This window comes from Molossus molossus, unplaced genomic scaffold (assembly GCF_014108415.1).
Source record: "Molossus molossus isolate mMolMol1 unplaced genomic scaffold, mMolMol1.p scaffold_m16_p_13, whole genome shotgun sequence".
Lineage (NCBI taxonomy): Eukaryota > Metazoa > Chordata > Mammalia > Chiroptera > Molossidae > Molossus > Molossus molossus.
In genome coordinates this window covers 44,130,285-44,154,832 of record NW_023425348.1, presented here as the reverse complement: position 1 = coordinate 44,154,832, position 24,548 = coordinate 44,130,285, and the positions used below count along the sequence as shown (strand labels likewise).

At 52.3% G+C, this 24,548-nt stretch overlaps 1 protein-coding gene across 1 annotated transcript; it reads left to right on the top strand.

Annotated features, from left to right (window-relative positions):
* The first annotated feature begins 445 nt into the window (after positions 1-445).
* Positions 446-20,842, top strand: LOC118628541 (solute carrier organic anion transporter family member 2B1-like). The gene is made up of 8 exons (XM_036259526.1): positions 446-460; positions 3,776-3,875; positions 7,652-8,009; positions 10,999-11,161; positions 15,738-15,901; positions 17,309-17,373; positions 17,679-17,799; positions 19,098-20,842. Exons 1-8 carry the CDS (start codon positions 446-448, stop codon positions 19,273-19,275), a joined length of 1,164 nt encoding a protein of 387 aa, XP_036115419.1. The 3' UTR covers positions 19,276-20,842.
* Positions 20,843-24,548: the final 3,706 nt, after the last annotated feature.

The following is a 24,548-nucleotide window of genomic DNA, read 5'->3' as shown; positions in this document are numbered from 1 at the left end:
TCTGGCAGTTGAAGATCGAAGCCAGGAAACCCAGAGCCCTTGCTACCTACTGAAATAAAAGAGGGAAGACAGGGGAAAGCCCAGCATGGGGGAAACACACAGGAACAGATGTTTGAATGAATTTCTCTGCTGGGCCAACCACACCAGAGAGACAGGTGGAAGAAGGTTGAAACAGTGTACCCCTGGGATCGGGGGTGGGGAGGCATGAGGTTCTGAAATGTGGGGAAATCCAACGTTACCTCCAGAGTTCTCTTTAAAAAAGAAAAAAGGTAAGAAAGGAAAGAGAAAGTGGTGAAGTCTGTAGGGATAGAGGCTCCATGGGGAGAGAACAGCTTTGTAAGATTTATTTGAGCCAACCGATGACAATCGCTGGGAAGCAAGCTTCCAAATGCTCCAAAGAATAACAGCTCTGCAGTTTCCTTTACACGTTTGGAATTAGGGAGCAATGACGGTGGAGAAGGCAAGGGACAGGACAGTGAATGAGATTGTGTTCTCTCGAGAATGTCTCTGCGTGGCCTGAGAGAGGATGGCTCTGGTGTGCTCATCTAGACGCAAGATGCACAGGGCGTGCTTAAGGCCAAGATAAATCTTTTACTAAAAACGTCACAGGCCTGGGCATGACTAACCCACAGGACCTGCCCAGTTAGGAATTTAGGATCAGATCACCCTGTGAGGTTACTTTCTATTACTGGACTTGCCAGTTTTATTACAGAATCTTTTTTTTTGCCCATAAGAGGCAGAACTGGAGGCCCCCCTCTCCCCCCAGATAAGTTTTCCAGCCCGACCTGCCTTTCCCCATGAGCAGGGAGGAGTCAGACTCTGTTTGCTTGCTTCTAGTTATAGGGAACTCACTTCCTCCCGGGGCAGCCTCATCCGAAGTGCTTTTTACATAGGGCTTCAGTCTTCCTCCATAGAACTTTTTGCTTCTAATTCTGGTCTTAGGCTGCATAGAAAAATGTAGTAAAATCAAACCTACTCGATCACTTATATTCAAATGACTCTGTGCCAGTAGCAACTTCTCCAAGAAGGACAGTTTCCTCACCTAAAAATTGTGCACAATAATAATACCTGAGCCCTGGCCAGTTTGGCTCAGCAGTTAGAGCGTCGGCCTGCGAACCAAAGAGTCATGGGTTCGATTTCAGCCAAAGGTACATACCTTGGTTGCAGTTTGTCCCCGGCCATGGTTGGGTTCATGTGAGAGGCAACCAATCGATGTGTCTCTCTCACATTGATGTTTCTCTCTCTCTCCTTCCCACTCTGTCTGAAGATAAATGTAAAAATATCCTTGGGTGAGGATTAAATAATAACAACAATAATAAAAATAATACCAGAGTGAAAATGTCATATTAGAGTTAGGCAGGTAGAATACCCAGAACTCAGTGACCTTGGTTCCCTGTCCCTCAAGGTGAATCAACCAGGTGCACAGAGGTTCTGGAGTCAAGCTGTCTGAGTTCAAATCATAGCCAGATCACTTAGTAGTTGTGTGACCAAACAAATGACTTCATCTCTCTGTAACTCAGTTTTATCCCCTAAAAATATGGATTATAATGGTACCTACTTCAGAAAATTGTTGTGAGGTTTCAATGAGCTAATGCATTAGTCGTTAGAATAGCACTGGGCTTGTAATAGGTGCTTAGTAACCATTAATCATTAGCATGGTTTCCTCCTTCCTTCCTGACAAGCAGAAGACTGTGACTATGGCCCCAAAGTCTTCTCCTTCCCAGGATAAAAGACGTCTCAAGGTTCTCATGTAGGCCATCCTCACGCAGATGGAAGGTCACCCTCCAGGGTGTCCCTGAGTTTCCTCACAGTGCGATGCTAGAGCTGAGCAATCCTCTCCACGTGTGGCCTGACTCATCCAAGAGGAGGAGAGGAGCTGTTGCCTCTTGCCTCCCCCAACCCACTTCTCGTCCTCTCAAAGCAGACAGTGGAGAACAGTAAGCCCATAGGCCCATACCGCCCCAACCCCTAGGAAGGCATAGCTCACAGGGGCTCTTGCTTATGGTGACTTTCCAAGTGATGATAGCCATGGACATAATAACTGAAGACAGCGGTATGGTGTTAACCTTGGATGGTGATGCCGATGGTGATAAAGACAGTGGCAGAGATGATGATGATGTTAGAGACAGTGATAATGACATTGGTGATTCGTTTTTTGTTGTTAATTCTCACCCAAGATGTTTTTTCCACTGATTTTTAGAGAGAGTGGAAGGGAAGGGGGAGAAAGAGAGAAGAGAGAGAAACATCGATGTGAGAGAGATGCATTGACTGGCTGCCTCCTGCACGACCCTGACCAGGGCCAGGGACGAACCAAAACGGATGTGCGTGCCTCGGAATCAAACCTGCGACTCATTAGTCTGTGGGCCAACGCTCTAACTGCTGAGCCAAACCAGCCAGGGCTATATTGGTGATTCTTTTTTTTTTTTTTAATTAATTTTTGTTACAGATGTTTCTCCTTTTTCCCCCACTGATTCCCACCTCCCCCTCCCTCCCTGCCCTGTCCCCAGCTTGTTGACCATGTCCACTGTTCATGCATACATGTGTATAAGTTCTGTGGTTTATCTCTCCCCCACCACCCCCTCTTCTGGGGATTGTCAGTCTGTACCCCACTTCCACGTCTCTGGGACTACCCCATTCCTCAGACTGTTATGTTCATTATATTCCACAAATAAGAGAAAGACAAGTATCATATGATCTCACTTATATTGGTGATTCTTATAGTCCTGATTTCATTAGTGATTCTGAAGTGCCAGGTGACAGTGACGATGAGAATGATTGTGCTGGTGACCTTGACAGAGACAACAGTAATAGTAAGGACAATATTGGTCATTTATTCACGACATTGCTGATGTGATGGGAGTGGTATTTAGGATGATGGGAACAATGATGATAATGGTAATTATGGTGGTCATTTTCATGGTAATGTTGCTGATTATTATGATATTAGGAATGGTGATGACAAAGTTTAACCACTGGAATTTCATCCATTCTTTCAAAACCACTTGTCATGATGAATGTTGTCCAACAATGTATCATAGAGAATGACTAAACCACGAGGAGCACAAGTATGAGACAAGTATGAAGAATATTCAAGTTATTAGCTGTGGTGTTTAAAAATTCTTCATGGCCTCAGAGATGTGGTGTGCGACATTTTGGAAGAAAAAACAAAGAATTAGTCAAGAAGCCATGAGTTGAAGCAAATGATAGAAATTAATATTTTATTCAACATTGATCACATCGCAATAAATTATGTGGAAAATACATGTTCGAATACTTTTATATTTATTTATTTATTTTTTATCCTCACCCGAGGACATTTTTCCATTTTTTGTTTAGGTAGAGTGGGAGGGAGAGAGAGGAACAGAGAGGGAGAGAAACATCGATGTGAAAGGAACACATCGAGTGGCTGCCACCCGCACAACCGACCAGGGCCGGGGACAAACTGCAACCGAGGTACGCGCCCTTAGCGGGAACCGAACCCGGGTCTCTCAGGACTGCAGGCCAACGCTCTAACCGCTGAGCCAAACCAGCCAGGGCGTGTTTGAATACTTTTAATTGCTGGGCAATAAAATCTGTTTTCTTAACCCCCAACCCAAAAAAAACCACTTGTTAAGTACCCATGGGCCAAGAACAAATCGAACACTGCTGGCCCCTGTTGCTTCTGAGGAGGTGACAGCCCCCACCCTCTCGTCTCCCAGACTCTCCTTACCCAGCCCACAAGCATCGTGAGCAGAATGTCTCATCCGGCTGACTTCCCTTGGTTGTGTCTTCCCAGGGTGAAGACTCCTCTTCTGGGCAAACCCCTGAGGAGTCTCCAAAGAAGGATGGCCCAGCCCAGATCGCACCAGACCTGACCGTGATCCAGTTCATCAAAGGTGGGTGAGCTCAGGCCATACTATGGGGAGATGGAGCTGGAGGGGCATTTGAGACTATAAGATCTAGCCCCTTCCTGCCTTTCTTAATTCATCTTCCATACCTACAGGCCCTTCAGGAGCACCCTACACTCATTGTGAGTCTTTGCTCATATGATTTCTCTGCCTAGAACATCATTTTTTATTGCTATCTAGCAAAATCTTTCTTGTCCCTGTAGGTTATAATCAAGTGCCATTTCTTTCTTTCGCTCGCCTAGCCTGGCTCACCCCCCCTCAGCTCTCCAAACCCTTAGCACTTCTAGGTCAGCTCAGATCTGTGCTGCATACTAGTTCAGTCCTTCCCCCAAGCAGTGTGCCCCTGAAGGTCAGCGCCTGTGCTGGCTCATCTGTGTCCCTTCCCCCCGCTACCACGGAGCCCACACACAGAAGGCTCTCAGTAAATATTTATTCAACTCCCAGGCTGTGGTATGGTTGAAGGAGCCCTGGGCTACAGTGCAGAAACCTGAACTTTTGTCCTGGGTGATTGCTCCTCTCCGGGCCTCAGCTTCCCCATCTGTGCAGTGGGGGGCGGGGTGGGGGGGTAGACTCAGTGATCTAAGATCCATGTCAATCTGATCCTGAGACCATGAACTCAAGTGATCAGTAACCAGGGCCCTCTTGCAACCAGGTTGTCCTTTCTAAGGATTCTGATCCCATGACCATTGATTTCCTGCCGTGACCCAGGCTCCTTTACAGCCGCGGATGGCAAGTCAGAGGCCTGGATCAGGGGCTCGCTCCAACAATGACCAGCCTACAGTCTTACCGAAATTTCTTTCCTCCCCTAACTTAAGTTTCCTCACCTGAAAGATGGGGTCTGTAATCCTCACTCTGCCTTTCTCAAGGACTTTTAGCAAAATCAAATGGGATGATGAATGGAAAGTCCTTTGTATGTTATTTTTAAAAACCTCTACTTACACAAGGTGCGATTACTATTTCAATTATCACTTTTGCCGCACTGTTATTCTGACCATGTCCTGGGACAATAAATTGAGCTGCCTGTGGTTTAAGGGGGTGGGTGATAACCGCGGGGTTTGCGTCATGTTCCCTTTTGCAACAGGAAGTTCATTAAGCCCAATTTTTGGGAAGTGTTTCCTAAGACACGATGTTTGGATACCAGTAATCTAGCCCCCAGTTCTCCAGCATCCCCAGGGAAAGGGGGTGTGCACCCCACAGAGCTTGGATTAGAGGCAGGGGCTTGGGCTCCTTCGCCTCAGGTCACCCTCAGCTGCTGGCAGGCACCGGCACCCGCTCCTCGGGAGAGCTTATTAATCACTGCTTTGGCTCCTGCCCAGAGAGAAGCTGCAGCCAGTCGCTGAAACTGAATCCTGGAGTGGATGTCCTGGGCCCGATTGTCTCTGGTAGTTTCGACTTCTACATGAGCCTGGAGGAAACCGAGGCAGGGCTGGCCACAGACCCTGTGCCCGGTCACCCCACCTGGCTGCTAGGCTTTCTGCTGAGCTCCAGAGGGACCAATCTGACACCGAGGCTTGGCCTTGACCACCTGGAACCCTGGAGGAAGCAAAGGGAGGAGGAACCATGGTCCTCAGCTGGAGGAGCCCTAAACTCTTGGGGGAAGACGGTCCCCGAGCTAAGGAAGGCCCCTGTCTGGGGATCAAAACTGCAACCCAAGTGATAGGGGAGACACGTCCCTGAGCTGGGAGAGGCCCTGGTTGAGGGGAGAGACAAGTGTCTAAGCTGGCGGGAGGTCCCTGTGCAGCGGACACACAGGCCTCCATCGAATGGAGGGAGACTCTACCTGCCTTGTCCAATGGAGGAGACCGGGCCTCTGAGCTGCGGCAGGCCCTGTCTGGTAAGGGAGAAACGGTTTCTGAGCTGAGAGGCTCTGGCTTGTGTAATGGAGAAGAACCCTTCGGAGCTGGAGCTGGAACCTGGAGTCTCCTCTTAGGTAGCCCTAGCTGAGACAGGCGCAGCCCTGCCCTCCAGGAATTTTCCAGCTCTTCCAGGGACAGTTTGCAGATGCTGCAGATGGAGAACTGGTACCCACTGTATTGCAATGGTTAGCACAAGTGAAAGGGTGGAAACAATAGCCAGAGGCCCAGGAATATGGGGTGGGGGAGGGCTGGAATGGGGGAATGGCCCTCATACTGAGAGTCAGGAAATCCCCGACAACTCCTGGCTTTGCCCAGCCTTTCCAGGTGAAGTAGGGTGAGTGCCACCTGTACCATGAGGGCACCTGTACAGTTTGGGCCAAACCCAGGCCCATCCTGGCCAGGGCAGCTCATGGAGGGAGGAAGAGAGACTGGAGCAGTTACCTGGGCGAAGTCCTAGTGTCCCAGCTCCCTGCTTCAAACCCTGGCTGTGACAAGGGACGAGGGATAAGAGCCAGGCCTGGGACGGGAAGGAGGGAGAATTCCATAACCCCTGCTCCCACCTACCCTGCCTGGACTGTTCGTCTTTATTTTCTGGCTCCCAGCTTCAGGCCTGGCCCAGGGGCGAGGAAATCAGCTGGCTGGGCCATACTGAAGACAGGCAGAAATTTCCCACACAGAGGCCTTGGTCCTCTGTTCCAGGAACGGAAGGGACCCACCCCACCCACTCAGCCCCGAGAAGCCCCTTGGCCGGCTTTCCCGACCAGCCCAGCCTGGCGAGTGGTTTGTCCCCTGTGCCTCTTCTTAGGAAGGCCTTTCCCCCGCGGGCAGAAACACAGCTCTTCCTCTTTTCATGCGTGGAGAGAGTCACACAGTCAGACTGTTCTCGGCTGTCATCTTGGCCGCCCGGCTGGTGAAGGCTCTGAGCCTAGAGCTTGGGGCTTACGCAGCGCAGCGTCCGTGCCCTTCAGTTTAGCAGACTTGCCTGAGGAATACTGTTCCCCGGAGCCAGCAGGAGTCTGGGAAGCTCATCATTTCTCATCCTGTCTCCGAGCATTTGCCCCTGCTGTGCCCCTGCTAGGAATTCCTTTCCTTCTCACCCCCCCTCTCCAGACCCTCCCACTCCGCGGGCCCCCTCCTGCGCCCCGCCTGCTCCCGGTTCACCTTATCCAGAGGTCTCAGATTCTGACATTTGATCACGTATTAGTCTGTATGTCCATTCATTCATTCCCTCATTCATTCCATAAATATTTGTTGAGTGCTTACTGTCCCCCAGGCTCTGGAAATTCAACAATTAACACAACAGACAAAAATCCCCACTCTAAATGGAGCTTGCATTCTGGTGGGGTGACAAAAAAAAATGGCCAAATGGGTAAAATGTGTAGTATGTTAGGTAAAATGCTGATGTGGAGAAACATAAACTAAGAATGGGGAGATCAGGCGAGAGGATGTTGTCCTGTGTCGGGGACACAGAAGCGGAGACAAAGGCCTGGGTTGGCTTTGAAAGAGCTATAGCAGGACAGGATGGAAAGGGCTGAGTGACAAGAAGAAGGAGGAGAAGGAGGAGGAGAAGAGATGAATGAGTAGAACAGAAGAAATGAAATGAGATGGTATAGAATGAATGAAATAGAATCAGGATGGTGTGGAACAGAAATATATGGAACAGAATTGAATGGAAACACAATGGAATAAAATGCAGTCTAACTCAATGGAATAAAATGAAACAGAATTTCAAAAATGGAATAAAAGGAAAGGAGTCAGATGTAATAGGATAGAATTGAGTATAACAGAATAAAATGGAATGAGATGGGACGGGAGGAAGGGACAGTGTAAACTGAACAGGGCAGGATGGGACAGCAATGAAGGACATGATTGGCTGCCCACTGACCTTCTCCCCATTCACCCCAACAGTTTTCCCCAAGGTGCTGCTGCGAACCCTGCGCCACCCCATCTTCCTGCTGGTGGTCCTGTCCCAGGTGTGCTTGTCGTCCATGGTAGCAGGCATGGCCACCTTCCTGCCCAAGTTCCTGGAGCGCCAGTTCTCCGTCACAGCGTCCTATGCCAACATGCTCATTGGCTGTCTCTCCATCCCCTCAGCCATCCTGGGCATCATAGTGGGGGGCATTCTGGTCAAGCGCCTCCACCTGGGCCCCATGCACTGCAGTGCCCTTTGCCTGCTGGGGGCGCTGTCCTGCCTACTTCTCAGCCTGCCCCTCTTCTTCATGGGCTGCTCTACCCACCAGATCATAGGCATCAGCCACCAGCCTCGGTGAGTGTGTGCGAGAGCATGTGAGCCAAAGCATGGAAGAGGGGGGACAAAGAAGGGGGTGACCCAGACAGGGCCAGGTCAGTGGGGTACCTCAAATCTCACCTCCCCCATAGCCCTATCTCCTCCCCTCCCCACTGGACTCAGTTTTAAGCAGTAGGACTTGTCTCTCCAGTGAAAGCGGCAGGCAGCGCTAGAACGGACAGGGATGGGAGGAACTTCACGGCAGGACAGCTGAGGCCGGGGGAGGATGGAGGCTGAGTCAGGGCAAAGCCACTTGTGGGCATGACATCTCCCGAGTGGATGAGCCCTGTGTGCCCGTGGAGGTGGGTGCCTCACAGGGGCAGGACCCAGCTCGGCCGAAGGAAGGCTTTGCTCCAGGCACAGGAAAGCCGTACCCAGGAGGGAGGGCTCTCCATCCCTGGGTGGTGAGGATGGGAGAGGCGGTGAGCAGGGGCTGGAAGGCTCCTATCAGGGACACTGCAGAGGGGACTTACGTTTTGGGAAGGGGTTGGCCTGGAGACCTAGGAGATTCTTGGCTCTTAGAGCCTGGGAGCTAAACTCTATTGTTCCATGGCCCTAAAATTCCAGAATTCTTTTCCCACATCTGTGGGGCAGCACCTGCCTCCACCCACCAAGAGGAAATCCTCTGTTGCCTATATTCCTTCCCTGTCCGGCATTCCCCATCCCCCACCCTCACATACATCTTTTCCCCTGGGGAGCAGTTTGGAGAGGATGTTGGAAGTTACTGCTGCCTCTCTTCCAGAATGATTTCATTTTTCCTGGGAACTACTCCAGGCTTAGGCTGAGGCCGGCCCACTCGGCTGGAATTTCCCAACCTTCTTTGCTCCTGTCTCTCCCAGGGCATCTTCCTCCTCCACCCATGGGGCTCCTTCTGTGTGACAGGTGTGGGGGTGGGGGCTCAGCCCTGGCCTCTGCGTCCCAGGGGCCACCTCACTGACCTCTCCCCATTCCCTTCCCTCCCCTTTCCCAACCGCGGGCATCTCTGCTGTCCGGGATGGGGCCCTCTGTGCAGAGCCCTGTTCTAGGCACAGCAGCAGCAGGGTTTCAGCCAGGCCTGGGTCTGAGGGAGCCAGGGCCTTGAATTAATTTTTGGAATAAAAAGTAAATGAATATGTTACCACGATTTAAAAAAATGATCAGTCTAGCCCAGCCAGAGTGGCTCAGTTGGTTGAGTGTCGTCCTATGCACCTAGGCGCTGCCGATTCATTCCCAGTCTGGGTTGCGGGTTTGATTGCCCTGTCAGGGAGCGTAGGGAAGGTAACTGATCAATGTTTCTCTCCACATCGATGTTTCTCTCTCTCTCTCCCTCTCTCTCTCTCTCTCCTCCCCCCTTTCCTCCCTCCTCAGGTGAGGATTTTAAGAAGTCAGCCTATGCCACATGCCTTCTTTCTCCTCTTCTCCCTCTCACCTTGACTCTGACATCTCATCTCACCTGTGTTCTCATCTATATTCTTACAATTTACTCACTGAACTTTGGGTTCTAATTCACTGGAGAAGCCTCTGAGGACCAAATGAGCAAACTGAGCAGAATTTCTCGTACTCCAGCTCAACTGCTGCTACAGTAGCTGCCAAGAGCAGAGGCCTGGCCTCGCCCAACGCCCGCGCCCCATCTCACTGGCCCGCACAGCACCTCTGGGACGGGCCGGCTGTTCCCTCCACTTCACACAGGAGGACAGCTGGCTCCTGGGCTGGAGTCGCACCCTGGCTGCCTGGCTGGGAGGGGCGGGGCCTGGAGCCAGGACTGTCCCCCCAGGAGCAAGGGGCTGAGGAAGAGCGGTAGCTCTCACCTCCTCAGCCTTCCAGCGGCTGCCAGGGGGGCTCTGAGAAGGGCCCCCCCCCCCAGCAGAGGTCCCCGGAGCCACCTCCTGACGGGCCTTCCGCTCAGACAGTGCCAGGCTATTCCCCTCCTGTGGGACAGGGCTGGACACACGGCACTGCCTGCCAGGGGAGAGGAGGACTTGCTGGCCCATGATTTCCCTCCCCCTCAGATGGAGACCCACCTTCGGGAGGGAGCTGGGCTCACCTTTGTCCCCCGCCTCTTCTCCCCCCTCCCCCCCCCCTCTGTCCATCCCCACCCAAGCCCACAGGTCCTCCAGAGGCCCCTCTGGCCTCTTCCTCCCAGCTGGGCCACTGGCTCCTCGGCAGATTTTCTCCCTCCAAACTGTGAAGCCAGGTCACACTCAGAGTCCCAGGGGCACCTCTGGCCCTCTCCCAGGTGACCTGCCCCTGGGACTCCGCCTCTCTTCTGACCTCCTGCCCCATCTTGCCCTGGCTGGCTGGAGTATGGGCTCTCCTTGGACTTGGGGGGCAGACTCTCAGAAGGAAGGCAGGTGGGACAAACACGTGCCCTAGACCCAGGGAACAGTGTAGAGAGAGTGAGAGGTCATGAGACGGAAGGATGGTGATTGGGCGGGGGGTCTGCAGCTGAGGTGACAGACAGAGAAACTGAGCCCCAGAGAGAGGCAGGAGCAGGCCGGAGACCCCACAGCTAGTGAGATATCCTGAGTTACATACATAGCTCAGATTTTCCAAGAAAAAGATGTGATCCAGCTGCATTGAGGAAAAGGCACTTTTCGTCTAAGACTAAACTCTAAAGGGAGTTTATCTTATGTTCCCTAAAGAAGGGCCACTGAGGAGCACATGTTCACAGAAGCAGTTCCAATACACACAGGCTCTTGGGGCTGGAGGCGGTCTCCGGAGGCCTCTGGTTCAGACTCTGCTCCCCACTTCTCCTGTTGGGAGGTCTCCCAAAGCTGCCAGCCCGTCCTCCCACTCATACCTCCACTGCAAGGAGCTCACCACCACGAGCCAGTGATGTCAGTGGAGCGGGCCTGGCGGTGAAAAGCCTGTATGGGTGGCATCTCTGGCCATTGCTCTCTCCGGCGGGGAGCCAGGCGAGGGCTGAGGTATATCTGGTTTGTGGCCTGGGGTGGGGGGGAGCCAACCCTCTGGCCTTCTCTCCCACCAGCGCCCAGCCCGGGCTGGAGCTCCTAGGCTGCACGAAGCCCTGCTCCTGTCCTTCGGATGACTTCAACCCTGTGTGCGACCCCAGCACCCGTGTGGAGTACCTCACACCCTGCCACGCAGGCTGCACACAGCGGGCGGGCACAGAGGCTCTGGACAAAAGCAAGGTGGGTCAGGCGTCTGGCTGCTCCCTCTGCCTCTCACCCCATCTCTGTGCCAGCCACGCTCCCCAGCTCTGAGTGTTCTCACCCTCTGGCTCTTCTGTCTGTCTGTCGCCTTCTGTTGGCAGACGTGGAATATTATTCTCTCCATAAGCCTTCTTTGCCCGCCTGGGCCCAGCCATGTGCCAGTGTCCAGACCCCAAGGGGAACCAGATGGCCCCAGCTGTCCATGCAGGAGGGATGCAAAGGGAAATAACGCAGGAATTCCAGGGGTGCTGCTAGGCAGGAGAAGTGGTCCCCACAAACACAGACAAGGATGGAAGGAGACACTGCCCACCTGTGAGGGTCCGAGGCTTCACATGGTATGCGTGCTGGGTCTTCAAGGTGAGCAAGCAAACCAGGGAAGGCTTTCCAGGCGGGGGAAGAGCAGAAGCCGAGTCTGGAAGCAAGCCCGCTCACATGGTGTACACACACATACGCGCATGTACACATGCACACACACACACACATGCACACGCACACACACACATGCACACGCACACACGATGTTTCATGAAATTGCAAAGAGCTTGTTGGAGCAGAAGCTAGGGTTCTTGGAGGGAAAGCAAGCCCCAGACCAAGCAGGGCCTGGAATACCAGACCATGCGTGGGCACTTTATCCAGAGAGCAATGGGCAGCCTTGGGTGACTTTCTAAGCAGGAAGGTGACAGAGTCGGACCTGTGTTTGATCACACTGAGGCCATGGTGTGCAGGAAGGTGATCAGCATGCAGGCTGGGAGATGGGGAGACCAGTGGGGAGGCTGCACAGTCAGCCACCGTCTGAGCTGGGGACCCAGAGCCCGGGACGTCTCAGGGTGGGAAACGGGGCAGCATCAGCAACAGTGCATTCGGTGTGAGCCTTAGACAGGCCGCCAAGACCAGCTGGTCCTCCTGCCCTGTCTCCTCAGTCCCACTAAATGACAAAGGGGACAAGAGCCAGCCTCCAGGCTGTAAAGCATGTGTGAGTAGGGTTGTACTGTCGGGTTTGTTGTTATGACAACTCCTCCCTCTCCCCAGAGTTTCCCACCTGCCATCGTGTCCTACTTGGCACCAGCATCTAAGCCGGCAGCTCCTGCAGGGAGAGACCTGCTCCCCACCGGCTGGTGCAGAGTAAGCACCTGGCTGATTGCACTTCTGAAGCCAGCCGGGCGGCACGGGGCTGTGTGAACTGTTTGCGTTCGGAATGATCACAATCTAAGCCTTTGGAGTCTCCTGTCGCTCACTGTCCTGACCTGGTTTGACCTCCCTGACATCACTCCCGAAGCCTCCAGGCCCTAGAGTCCAGGGCAGGATCCCCGAGGGGACAGTGAACTCCTGAGAACATGGGCCCCTGACCACTAAGGCCAGGCCATGTGGTTCAACTACCTGTTCTGCCTCTGACTCTGTTATCTTAGGAAAATTAATCTGTGCCCGTCTTCTGGTCTGTACGGAGGGGATAGTCGTGAGCACCTACTATAAGCCAGCCACTGCGCTAAATGCTTTCCCTGGATGAATGCGTTACATAGTAAGTGAAGAGCCACGTGGCATAATCCACGATAGGCACTTAGCACAGTGCCTGGGAAGTTTAAGTGCTCAGTAATACCTCCTCCTGTCTGCACACATTAAACACATGGGAAATAGAGGCCCTGGGGCATTGCCCAAAGTCTTAATGCCAGGGCGAGGACTAGAGCCCAGGGCTCCGACCTCCCAGCCCGGCCCCCTTTCCGGAGCACCCTCAGAGGCTGTGTTTGGGTATAGTACTTGGAGGAGGGTGCAGCCCAGCCCCGGTCAGCACTCAGGAACTGTCACTCTGGCCTGGAATGGTCCCTTGGTGGCCGACTGTGAGCCCCTGGGCCCCGAGATGGGCGGGTCCGTGCCTGGCACAGCTGTGCCCAGTAAGCGTTTATGAATGAGAACTGACCGGGAAGGTGGGGAAGGTGGTGTGACTGCAGGATCCAGGGCTCAGGGATTAGGGCGGAATCAGAGGCGGATGGAGGGATTGGAGTCATTCATAAGAACTTTCTGCCATAGAATTAGGTGAATGTGAGTGAAGGGGTTAGGAAAATCCCCAAGAGAAAGGCTCTCACTGTTGTGTCCACCCCGGCCTCTCAGAAAAGGAACAGGGCAGGGTAGTTCTCTTCCAGTCACCTTGCCCTGGCTTATTTCGCTACTCTCCTGTCCCTGTGGTGTGCCTACAGCCCAGTGGGTTGCTCAGCCTATAGGTGAAGGTCCACATGGTGTGTGCTCACATGTGGATTCACGGCCTCACCATACCCAGGAACCCTGCAGAGCAATGGAAAGAGCAGGCAAGAGCACCCACTGCCCAAGTCCTGGGTGTCCTCGCTCCCTCTCAAATCAACGCCCTCTTCTCTATCCCCTCCCCCTGCGGCTGCCAGAGCAGCTTCTGTTCCATCTGCTCTTTTCTATCCCCTGCTTCCAGCATCCACCGCAGGGCTTCCAACCCCTGTCACAGTGGGCAGTGTCTGAGGCTGCCAGGGCTGAAGGTGAGAGGCCCGGCGCGCTCCAGCTGTCCTGGGCCAGCCCCGTCACACTGGGGCCAGTCCCTGCACACCTGTCTCCCAGCTGAAGCCCGAGGGTCCCTGGGGCACACTGACTGATCGGGAAACTCTGAAACATGGGGAACAAAAGAAAAGCCTGGGCTTCCTGGCTTGGCTTTGCTTTGGCCAGGCACCTGAGGGCACTGTTGGTCTAGGCCACTTCTGAGAGGATCTTTGGCTGGAGGTTTTCCAGGCCACGAGAGGGTAGGAATACGGGCTGCAGTCAAACACACCCTTAGCCACCTGGGGTGGCTCCCTGCAAATGGAAAGAGGTCAGCTTTTACTCCTACTTCAGCCCTTACAGGGGTCCCAGTTTTCTGGGCATCTCCTATGAGACTTTTCACCCTGGCAGGATGGGGCTGGGACTCGGGCCCTGTAGCTCCCCAAACCGCAGAAAGCTATACGCCTTTGTACAAGGTTCTGCAGATGCCTTGGGGCCAAAGCCTGTTTCAGAACTCTGCTCATCGTTCTGGATTCTGGGCTCACCGAACCTCAGTATTTTTTACATACTGCCAGTTTGTGGGTGCATTCGGGACAATACGTTCAATACCGTATCCAGTATTTTAAGTTGTCAGCAGGATGATTGGCAGGGCCCCTGGTCCACTGTGTCTCTGGAAACAGCAGTCAAGGCTCCTCTCACGATGTCACCCCAATGCCCCCTTCGAGCACGTCCCCTCTGCCCTCTGCCCTCTGCCCTCTGCCCTCTGCCGCATGCGCTCTGCTCCAGGCAGAAAGAAAGATTTGCTGGGGTCTTTCATGCCACTGTGGTTTTACATGTGACCCTCCCTCTACTCATTCCTCTGGGAAAACTCTCATTCACTTGCCAAGACCCAAATCCAACATCACTCTTCGGTAAAGCCTCCTTCCCCTGGTGCTGACTGCACCCCTTCATCCTGTGCCTCAGTCTCTCCTTGAGAGTCCACTGCAGGACCCAGCACCCTGGAAGGCCTCAGTGAAGGGGGGAGGGGGAACCATGAGCTGAAAAATTGGAGTTCCTCCCCCCAAAACTCTTTGTTGCTGATTCCTTGCACATATGGTCAGGAATTTGGAACATTCTGACATCACCAAGTAAAAGAATGAGTTTGCGTGTGGTGTGTGTCTGTGTATATGTGTGAGTGTAAATGTGTATGTATGTGAATGTGTGTGTCTATGGTGTATGTATGTATGTATGTGTATGTGTATACAAGGTAAGACAAATGTAGGTTTATAGTTGTGAGTACACAAAACAGTTTATTCATGTATTATTAGTTATTAATTATTGTATTTTCCATATGAACTGTAAACCTACTTTTACCCCACCCTGTATGGTGTGTCTACGTGTGAGTGTGTGTGTATTGTGTGTGTGAATGTATATGTATGTGTGGGGTGTGTGTATGTGGTATGTGTGAGCATGTATGTGTGAATGGTGTGTGTGAGCATGTATGTGTATGTGAACATATATGCATGTGTGTCGCGCGTGCATGCACGTGTGTGTGGTGTGTGCGCACACGTGTGTGATTGTATGTGGTATGTGTGTGAGTGTGTATGTATGTGTATGTGGTATGTGTGTGAGTGTACATGGTGTGTATGTGTGAGTGTACGTGGTGTGTGTATGTGTGTGTGAGTGTACGTGGTGTGTGTGTGTGTGTACATGATGTGTACGTATGTGTGTGTGAGTGTATGTGGTGTATATGTATGTGTGTGTGAGTGTACGTGGTATGTGTGTGAGTATGTATGTGTGGTGTGGTGGGGGTGATGCTCTTCTAGGCCCCTCTCTCTTTTCTTTTTTCCACCTCCCTCTCCCCCCATAGCCTCAGCCCCTCTGTGTGCAGACGGACAGCCTGAGTCCAGGACCTACCTGCCTGGTTGTTCCGGCCATCCTGACTCAGCAAGGGGTCCGGAATCCCAGCCTCCCGTCAGCTCTGTCCCAGATGGTTCGAGTCTCTCACAAGCCTTCTGGGGCCTCCGGCCCTTGGCCAGCTGCTTGCCCCTGGAGGTTCCTGAAGGCTCTTTTCCCTCTTCCCCAGGTTTTCTACACCAACTGCACCTGCGTGGAGGGGGGTGGCCCCGTGCCTGCGGGCTCCTGCGACTCAGCCTGCAGCCACCTGGTGCTGCCCTTCATGCTCCTAGTCAGCCTGAGTGCAGCCATGAGCAGTGTCACCCACACGCCCTCCTTCATGCTCATCCTGAGGTGAACGCAGGGGCGGGCCAGAGCTGGTGGATTCCAAGAGGCCTTAACCACAGGCAGGACAAGGAGTCCTGAGGGAGGAGTTTGGGAAGGAGAGTGGATGGGTGGGTCCCCCAAACAGACCAGGCTCCCATTGTCCTGTCTTCATCCTCGTGGCAACCTGTTGAGATGAAGTTTTCTCCCATCTTACAGATAAGAAAACTAAGGCTCAGAGCAATTCAGGAGCTAACCCCAGGCCACGTAGCAAGTGGAATAGTACTGGTGGTGGGGCCCAGAGCCCAGGCCCCTACATGACTCCGGAGGGGAGGCCATACCCAAGGAGGAAGTGGAGGAGTGACCCCTGACTCCCCGCCCCCACCCTCTCTGACAGGGGCAGGCCACGGGAGAAGCATCCAGAACACCAAACTCTATCAGGGTGGCCCACGATCTGAATGCCACTTCAAGCCAACAAGCACTCATTAAGTGCCCATTGTGCAACCAGCCCATGCTGAGCACAGCTTCTTGGTCCAAGATCTGTCTGGCTATTGTCCTGAGGGTGCCTGCTGGGACCAACAAACTGTCACCTGAGGCCAAAGTCAGCAGTTCCCAGGGTGGGGGCTGCAATCAGGGGACCTCATAGAAGGATAACTCCAATTTTTCATTATGCTGGGATTATTTTATTCCCTGTTTTCTAGAAAACTAGAATGGGGATGGAGCACCTTACAAACAGGAGAAGACATGTAGATCCATAAAAGAGTCTGGCCATAAGAAAGAAAGTAGAGGAACCAGATGCCCCACAGGCCACCTGCCTGGGGAGTTAAGGCAGGCAAAGTGCTGTATAAGTTCTTACTCCTGACACCCAGCAGCCGTGGGATCTTAGCCAAGTCACTTAACCTGCCCAAGAATCTGTCAGTCTCTTCATCTGTCAAGTGGGGCTAATGATACACCTACCTCATGAGGGTGAAGTGGGAGCTGCAACAGAGAATGACAGCCTGCAGTCAGCCCTCCATAAGTGTCAGCCACTGGTGTCTCAGGAGACAAGCCAGTGCTTTTCAGGGTGTTCCGGGCTATGGCATCACAGTAGTCAAGGAAGTTAGAAGGCATGTCCAGCTGCCCAGCTCTGGGTTTGGTCAAGTGTAGGAGGAAGGGGAGAAGTTGGTGGAGCCAGGGGGTGGGGAGAGGGGAGGTGTCTGTGACCAGGCACGCAGGGAGGTCAGCACAGGGCCCTGGTGGTCAGGGCTCTGGCTGGTACATGGGGACCAGGCTCTGCAGGTTGATCAGAAATGGAGTGTGGAGCCTGAGGCCCTGGCCCCATCCCCCCAAGGACCTTGAGACTAGGGGAAGGCTGGCGTGGTGGTGGGAGAGGAATGGCGAGAGCCCCTTGAGGGCTGGAACCCTCTTGATCCTATGTCACCCATTTCCTGCTGTCAGGGGAGTGAAGAAAGAAGACAAGACTTTGGCCGTGGGAATCCAGTTCATGCTCCTGAGAGTTTTGGGTAAAGAACCACTGGTCCCGATTCTCACTGTGTGCCGGGGCTGGGGGGCACAGGGATGAGTGAGACCCAGTCCCTGACCTTAGGGTTCACAGGCCCACGGGGAAACAGGTACCCAGGTACCTGGAGTGGGTGTGTAAGCAGCTAAAGGGCCCATCAGAGAGGCAGCATCTCTTGCCAGGTGGGGGGTGGGCCGAGAGACCTCCAGAGGCTCAGCGCCCCTGAGGGGTTTTATATGCCAGGGAGTGAGGGGGGGGGGCGGTGCAGGAATGCCAGGCCCATTGTCCCCTGAGCACTTCCTCCTCCAGCCTGGATGCCCAGCCCCGTGATCCACGGCAGTGCCATCGACACCACCTGTATGCACTGGGCCCAGAGCTGTGGGCGTCGAGCCGTCTGCCGCTACTATGACCACGACCTGTTCCGAAACCGGTGAGACCTGGGGTGGGGGCTGCCAGGGGACTATGGGAAGGGTGCTGAAAGTACAGGAGGGGTCCCAGGCAGGGACCAGCAGGGAGGAGAAGTCCTGGTGGTGACAGGTGCTATGTCCAGGGCTGAGCTCACCCGTCCTGCAAGCTAGACACTGTCCCCCATGGAAGAGAAAGGTGAGTTAAAGTGGCCCAAAGACACGGCAGATAACTGGCAAAGCTGGGCCTTGAACCCACGCTGCTTGAACCCATGCGTTGTCATGGCTGAGTGCGAGTGAACCAGGGGAGCAGCCGGGTTGTGAGAGAGACAGGAAATCGGGGGGTGGTGGGAAGAAGGCCCTATCTATAACGCTGGGGGCTGGGATCCAGGCCCAGCTCTTTCTCCCTGATGTGAGACCTGCCTTTCCAGGGCTCGATCTTCCTGCCTGTATAATGGGAAGCCCAAAGGAACCTGAAAGCAGAGGCTGCTGGCCCGGGGCTGGGTCGTGGGGGCGCCTTGCCGCAGTGTCGGGGTCATGGAGCTGGTCACTTCCAGCTCTGAGGAGGGCATGGTTCTTACGGGCTGGGACTGTCCAGGGACTTCCTAGGGGATAAAATGTCAAATGAGAGACTTGGTAAGTTAGACCAGGGTTTTTTAACCTTTTCATCTCATGGCACAAATAAACTAATCACTAAAATTCTGTGGCACACCAAAAAAAATATATTTTTGCCAATCTGACAAAAAAAAAATATAATTTTGATTCATTCACACTGAACAGCTATTGTTGTGTTGGCTGTTGTCATTTTTTTAATTTGACAATCTAAGGAAAATGAGGTCAGTGCCCGACTAAATAGTCAGGTATTGCATGTTTTAAAGTTTCTTGTGGCGCACCGGTTAAAAATGACCGAGTTAGACCAACAGGGGAGAAGGAATCCTCTCTTCTTTGGCCGGAGTCGGGGGAGAACCCAAAGTTGCGAATGCCAGGCCCCCTGAGCTGTTAGAGAGACTTAGACAGAGGCAGGGCTGGCCCAGGCCTCAAGGCAGTCAGGGACAGGGCAGCGAGAGGGCCCAGGCTTCTGCTCCCCACCTCGGACCCCTGCAAGGTTATCCCCCTCTTCCCGAGAAGGGCCACCACAGCCCAATTCCAAGGCTATGGCCATGTGGAGTCCACTGGGGCTGGAGGTCTCTTCTCCCCCCGGGGCCTCAATGTCTCCAAGTGCACAATGGGTGGTGATTGCTGACCCCATTCTACCCCCAGCCCAAGGACATCCAAGCCCTGAATGGGGAGGTAGTGAGCCCAACGGTCCCCTGCTCTTTCCCAGGTTTATTGGCCTCCAGTTCTTCTTCAAGACGGGCACCCTGGCCTGCTTCGCCTTGATTTTGGCTATCCTAAGGCAGCAGGACAAAGAGGAAAGGACCAAGGTGGTGACATGCCCTGGCCTACAGCAGCAGCCATTGGTGTCAGAACCAGAGAAGAAGCCGGAAGACTCCAGAGTGTGAGCTGTCCCAGGGCCCCACGCTGGCCGAGTGGCAGCCATGGCAAGTACCTCCTCTAGGCCTTAGCCTGAGACTGGTTGTAAGGAGTCCTGTTTTACGATCCTGACTCCTACACTGACTTGCTGTGTGACTTCAGGCAAGTAACTGACCCTCTCTGGGTCTTTGTTTGCTCATCTGAACCAAGGAGTTCCTTGGGGCTTTGCTGTGTTGGCCACTTCCGAAGCAAGAGGGTCTCTCTCCTTTCTCCCCCAGCCAGACAGGCTGACCTGACACCAGGCTTTCCCAGGTGGGGTGAAGGGACCACATCTTTCCCCACGGGTCCTAGGGTAGAGAAGTGGACAATACTAAGCCAGGCCGCCCTGCACACCAGATCCTAGCCCTGCTCTGCCACCACCTCTCTGAGCCTCGGCCACTATGTCTGTCAGGTGGAAAAGGGCTTACCAGCTTTCAGGCCCCTTCCAGCTGTGACCATCTGTGCAGTCAGGATGGACTCAGGTCTCCTCCCAGCCCCACTCAACCTGGGGGTGGGGCCAGGACAGCCTCTGTCAAGAAGTGTCCGTTTGGCGCCCCCTGGAGGCGGAGCCCTGAGCTCGGAGGAGAGATCCACTGGGGAGAGATGGCCTCACCCTCAGGACACCCAGGCTGGGCAGGGCTCAGGAAATTTGGTGTGAGGTCCCCAAGGGGTTTTAGCTTTGTGGGGAGACTCTCCCTCTGGACTCAGGAAGTCTCAGACCTTGCCCTCAAGGAGCCACAGTCTGGGTAAGGGGCTCGGTGCAGAGGGAGACCTGAGCCCCTCCTTCGGGCATTTTCTACCTTCAAAGACCAAATGCACCCAGCACACACTCCCTGGTATCCTATACACTGCCAAGATTTCACATTTGACCAGGGCCCCCCACCGAAGTCACACTGACTTTTGTAACTAGAATCTTCATTTCACTATTTCCTCCTGGGTGTCACCTGGGGCTACACAGATAATGTCTGGTTCTCTGACACCCAAGTTTGGGGGTAAACGTGATGCCTGGGTTGGCATAAGGACCTGTTCTTTGTCATGCTGGGAGCAGTAACGCCCAGCTGTAACGAGTCGATCTGTGGAACGCTTGGGTCAGCCAAACTAACTGGGCCTGTGCACTCGAGCCTTCTCTGATCTTACGGCCGGGCCTGGTTCTCTCCCTGGGACGGGAGAGAGTTTCCTGATCTGCTCCCAGCCCGTTCTGTTGCCGTCACGTCTGACCTGGCTGGGGCCTGCTGCTCCAGAGGCAGGAGATGGAGCCCTCGGCGGCAGCTCCCCAAGCACTGTGTCCAGCCATGTGCTGGGGCCTGGGGAGAAGCGGACGGACTCAACTGCCTGTGGCCCTCTGAGCAGCTCCCAGCAGCAGGCTGCAGGCTCTCCTACGTGAAAGAAGACGGACGTACAGAAGTTCTAATTCCCACTTTATTCTACTTTTGTTGACACCTGTACATGTTCAACAAATATCTGACTGAGCCTTTACTTATCAACGCCAAGAATTTCAAAGTCTCAACAAGATGAGGCTGTTTGTATGTTTATATTCCTTTTCCTTCCCTCCTATTGCCCAGGTTTTGCAAAAATAATATGGAATTATAGATACAGCTTGTTATTAAATTTGTTCTTGCGTAATGTCTCTCCTATTACAGAAACCCTTTCTTACAAACTGCACTAGAATGTGCAACAATTGCATTATTTCCAATTATTAAGATTTAAGTTTTACTGGATTCATTGCTCACCATTACTTCTTATATGTTACATCTTCCCCTATCTGTATATTCTGGTCTCATTTTCACTCGGCTGGGCTGCTTCCTCTAGTAATGGTTTCAGAAATGGAATAAGGGCAGGAGGCTTTCTGAGTACTCACCTGTCCAAATCGGCATTTGCGTTTTACCAAAGAGGAAACAGTTCGGAAAGGGTAAGTAACTTGCCCAAGATTACACAGAAAATAAATGGTGACACGAGGACTCCATCCAGATTCTGTGGAAACGGAAGCTTATACAGTTTGGGGAGCCCTCCAAGAAAAAGAATACAAAATGAGGTGAGAAAGTCATTCTTTACCTAGAAAGAGAGAAGTCAAAACAACATCACGCAATTTATTTTTTATTTTTATTTTATTTTAGTTTTTTAAACTCATCTTTATTGTTAACTATATTACAGATATTTCTCCCTTTTTTCTTCATTAACCCCTTCTTCCCCAATCCCGCCCCCCTCCTGCCTTCCCCACACTATTGTCGGTGTCCATTGGTTATGCATATATGCATAGAAATTCTCTGGTTTATCTCATCCCTCCCTCCCTCCCCCCCTTCCCTTTGAGGTTCATCAGTCTAACAACCAATTTGTACTTCTTAATTCCTTCATCTTTTTCACCCATCCCTCCAGCCCCCTCCCATCTGGCAAGTAACAAAAAGTTGCTTGAGTCTGTATCTATGAGTCTGTTTCTGTTCTGCTTGCTCATTTTGTTTGTAGATTCAATTGTTGATAGATATGTATTAATTGCCATTTTATTGTTCATATTTTTGTTTTTCTTTGCCTTCAAGAAGACACTTCAAGATTTCATATAATACTGGTTTGGTAGTGATGAATTCTTTAGCTTTTTCTTGTTTGGGAAACTTGATATGTCCATCGATTCTAAAAGACAGCTTTGCAGGATAGAGTAATCTTGGTTGTAGTTCACTGCTTTTCATCACCTGAATATCTCTTGCCACTTCTTTCTGGCCTGCAAAGTTTCTTTTGAGAAATCAGCTGACAATCTTATGGGAGCTTCTTTGTACATAACAAACTGCTTTTCTTTTGCTGCTTTTAAGATTCTCTTTATAGCCCTGGCCGGTTTGGCTCAGCGGTTAGAGCGTCGGTCTGCGGTCCCAGGAGACCCGGGTTCGGTTTCCGCTAAGGGCATGTACTTGGGTTGCAGTTTGTCCCCAGCTCTGCTTGGGTCGTGCGGGTGGCAGCCACTCGATGTGTCCCTTTCGCATCGATGTTTCTCTCTCTCTCCCTCCCACTCTATCTGAATAAAAAAAATGGAAAAGTGTCTTCGGATGAGGATAAAAAAAAAAAAAAAAAAAAGATTCTCTTTATATTTAACCTTTGGCATTTTGATGGTGATGTGTCTTGGTGTGGGCCTCTTTGAGTTCAACTTGTTTGGAACTCTCTGTGCTTCCTGGACTTGTATGTCTGCTTCCTTTACCAAGTTAGGGAAGTTTTCTGTCATTATTGTTTCAAACAGGTTTTCAATTTCTTGCTCTCTCTCTTCTCCTTCAGGCACCCCTATGATGTGAATGTTGGCACGCTTGAAGTTGTCCCAGAGGCTCCTTACACTATCCTCATTTTTTTGGATTCGTTTTTCGTTTTGCTCTTCTGGTTGGATGTTGATTCTTTTTGCTTTTTGCTTTTCTGGTTGGGTGTTTTCTGCTTCCTTATATTCCAAATCAATGGTTTGCTTCTTGGTTTTACCTACTCTACTATTGATTCCCTGTAAATTATTATTTCAGTTAGTGCATCCTTAATTTCTGACTGGTCCTTTTTTATGTTGTTGATGTTCTAAGTTTCTCAGAGGTCTCCTTAAGTTCCTTGAAGGTCTCACTAAGTCCCTTGAGCAGCCTTATAACCTGTTCTCTGAACTCTGCATCTGATGGATTGCTTATCTCCATTTTGTTTAGTTTTTTTGTTGGTTCTTTTCTTTCATTTGAGACATGATTCTTTGTCTCCTCATTTTGGCTGTTTCCCTGTGTTTGTTTCTATGTACTAGGCAGAGTTGCTATGTCTCCTAGGCTTCGTAGGGTGTCCTACTGTTGTATGTGTCCTGTAGGATCCAGTGGCACAGCCTCCCTGATCACCCCAGCTGGTCCCTCGAGGTACACCCCTAGTGTGGACTGTACACACTTCTGTTGTATTTGAGTCTTGATTGCTGTTGGCATGTCAATGGGAGGGATTTACTCAGGCCGATCAGCTTCAAGGACTGGCTGTGCCCACTGACCATTGGCCTCTGACTACCTTGGAGGATCAGCTGTGTAGGGGCCCACCACACAGAGCAAGACTTAATCAGGGCTCTGGTACCCACTGAGTCCACTCATTGAGTGTGTCACTTGTGGAGGTGGTTGGGTAGTGGTGTTTCGGTGTGGTCTGAAGCTGTCCACTGGGTGTGCTGGCTCTGGGGCAAGGTCAGTCTGCCTGTTTTCTATCCAGGGCCACATGGCATAAGCTACAGTGTGATCTGCAGATGGCTGCTTCTTGTGCTGGGCTTGGAGGTGTCCAGGAAAAGCCAAGTTGTGAACCAAGGCTGGCTGCTTCTAATGCCAGACCTGGGGCCACTTAATGAGAGGTATGGGGCTCACTGACCAGATGCTGCTTGTTTGAGAGATTTTAGGAAACTGAAGCAGTTTCCTATGGTAAAGCCTTTGGAAACAGCTTGGGTGGGCCCAAAACTTGGGTGGGGCAGGGTCTCAGGGATTCACTAGGGTGGGGCAAACAGTGTGAGCCAGGTTGCTGGAGTCCCAGATATGGTGGCTGTCTGCCACCCCAGGGAAGGGCTCACCAAAGGAACATCAGCCTCCACCAGCACAGTGTATCCAGGAGAAAGCTGCCCCTCCAGCCCTTGTCCTGAGGCCAAAGAGCTCAGTTCTTCCCTGTTCTCTGGTGCCCCTCAAGCTGCCTCCCCTCTGAGCTCAGAGGGAACAAGTCTGAGTAAGTCCGTGTGCAGGCCCTTTAAGAGGAGCTGCCTGGGGCTCCAGAAGCCTCAGCCTTCCTCAGTCTCAGTTCCCGCTGTTTTTTCCAGCCGGAAGTTATGGGGACTTCTCTTCCTGGCACTGGGACCCTGAGCTGGGTGCCTGGTGTGGGACAGGGACCCCTCAGTCCTCAGGGAGGACCTTCCCAGCCGAGGTGTCCTCCTGATTTTTATCTGCCACACGTGGGTGTGGGACCAGCCCGTCCGCCTCTGCCCCTCCTACCAGTCTGGATGCGGCGGCTGCTTTAATTCCGTAGTTGTAGGACTTCCATTCAGCTCAATTTCAGAAGGTTCTAAATGATGGTTGTGTTGTAGTTTAGTTGTAACTTTGATGTGGTTGTGAAAGGAGGTGATACCACGTTAACCTACGCCGCCATCTTGACCGGAAGTCAGCATCACGCAATTTAGAAAAATAACATAGTATTTTTTACTAACTGCCAGGCACACCTCTAAAATACATGCTTTCCCCTGACAATTGGAAGGATTTCCCACAGACTAGCTTCTGTTTCTGTACATTTCAAACCTGTTTCTCCTCCACTGCCCATATGC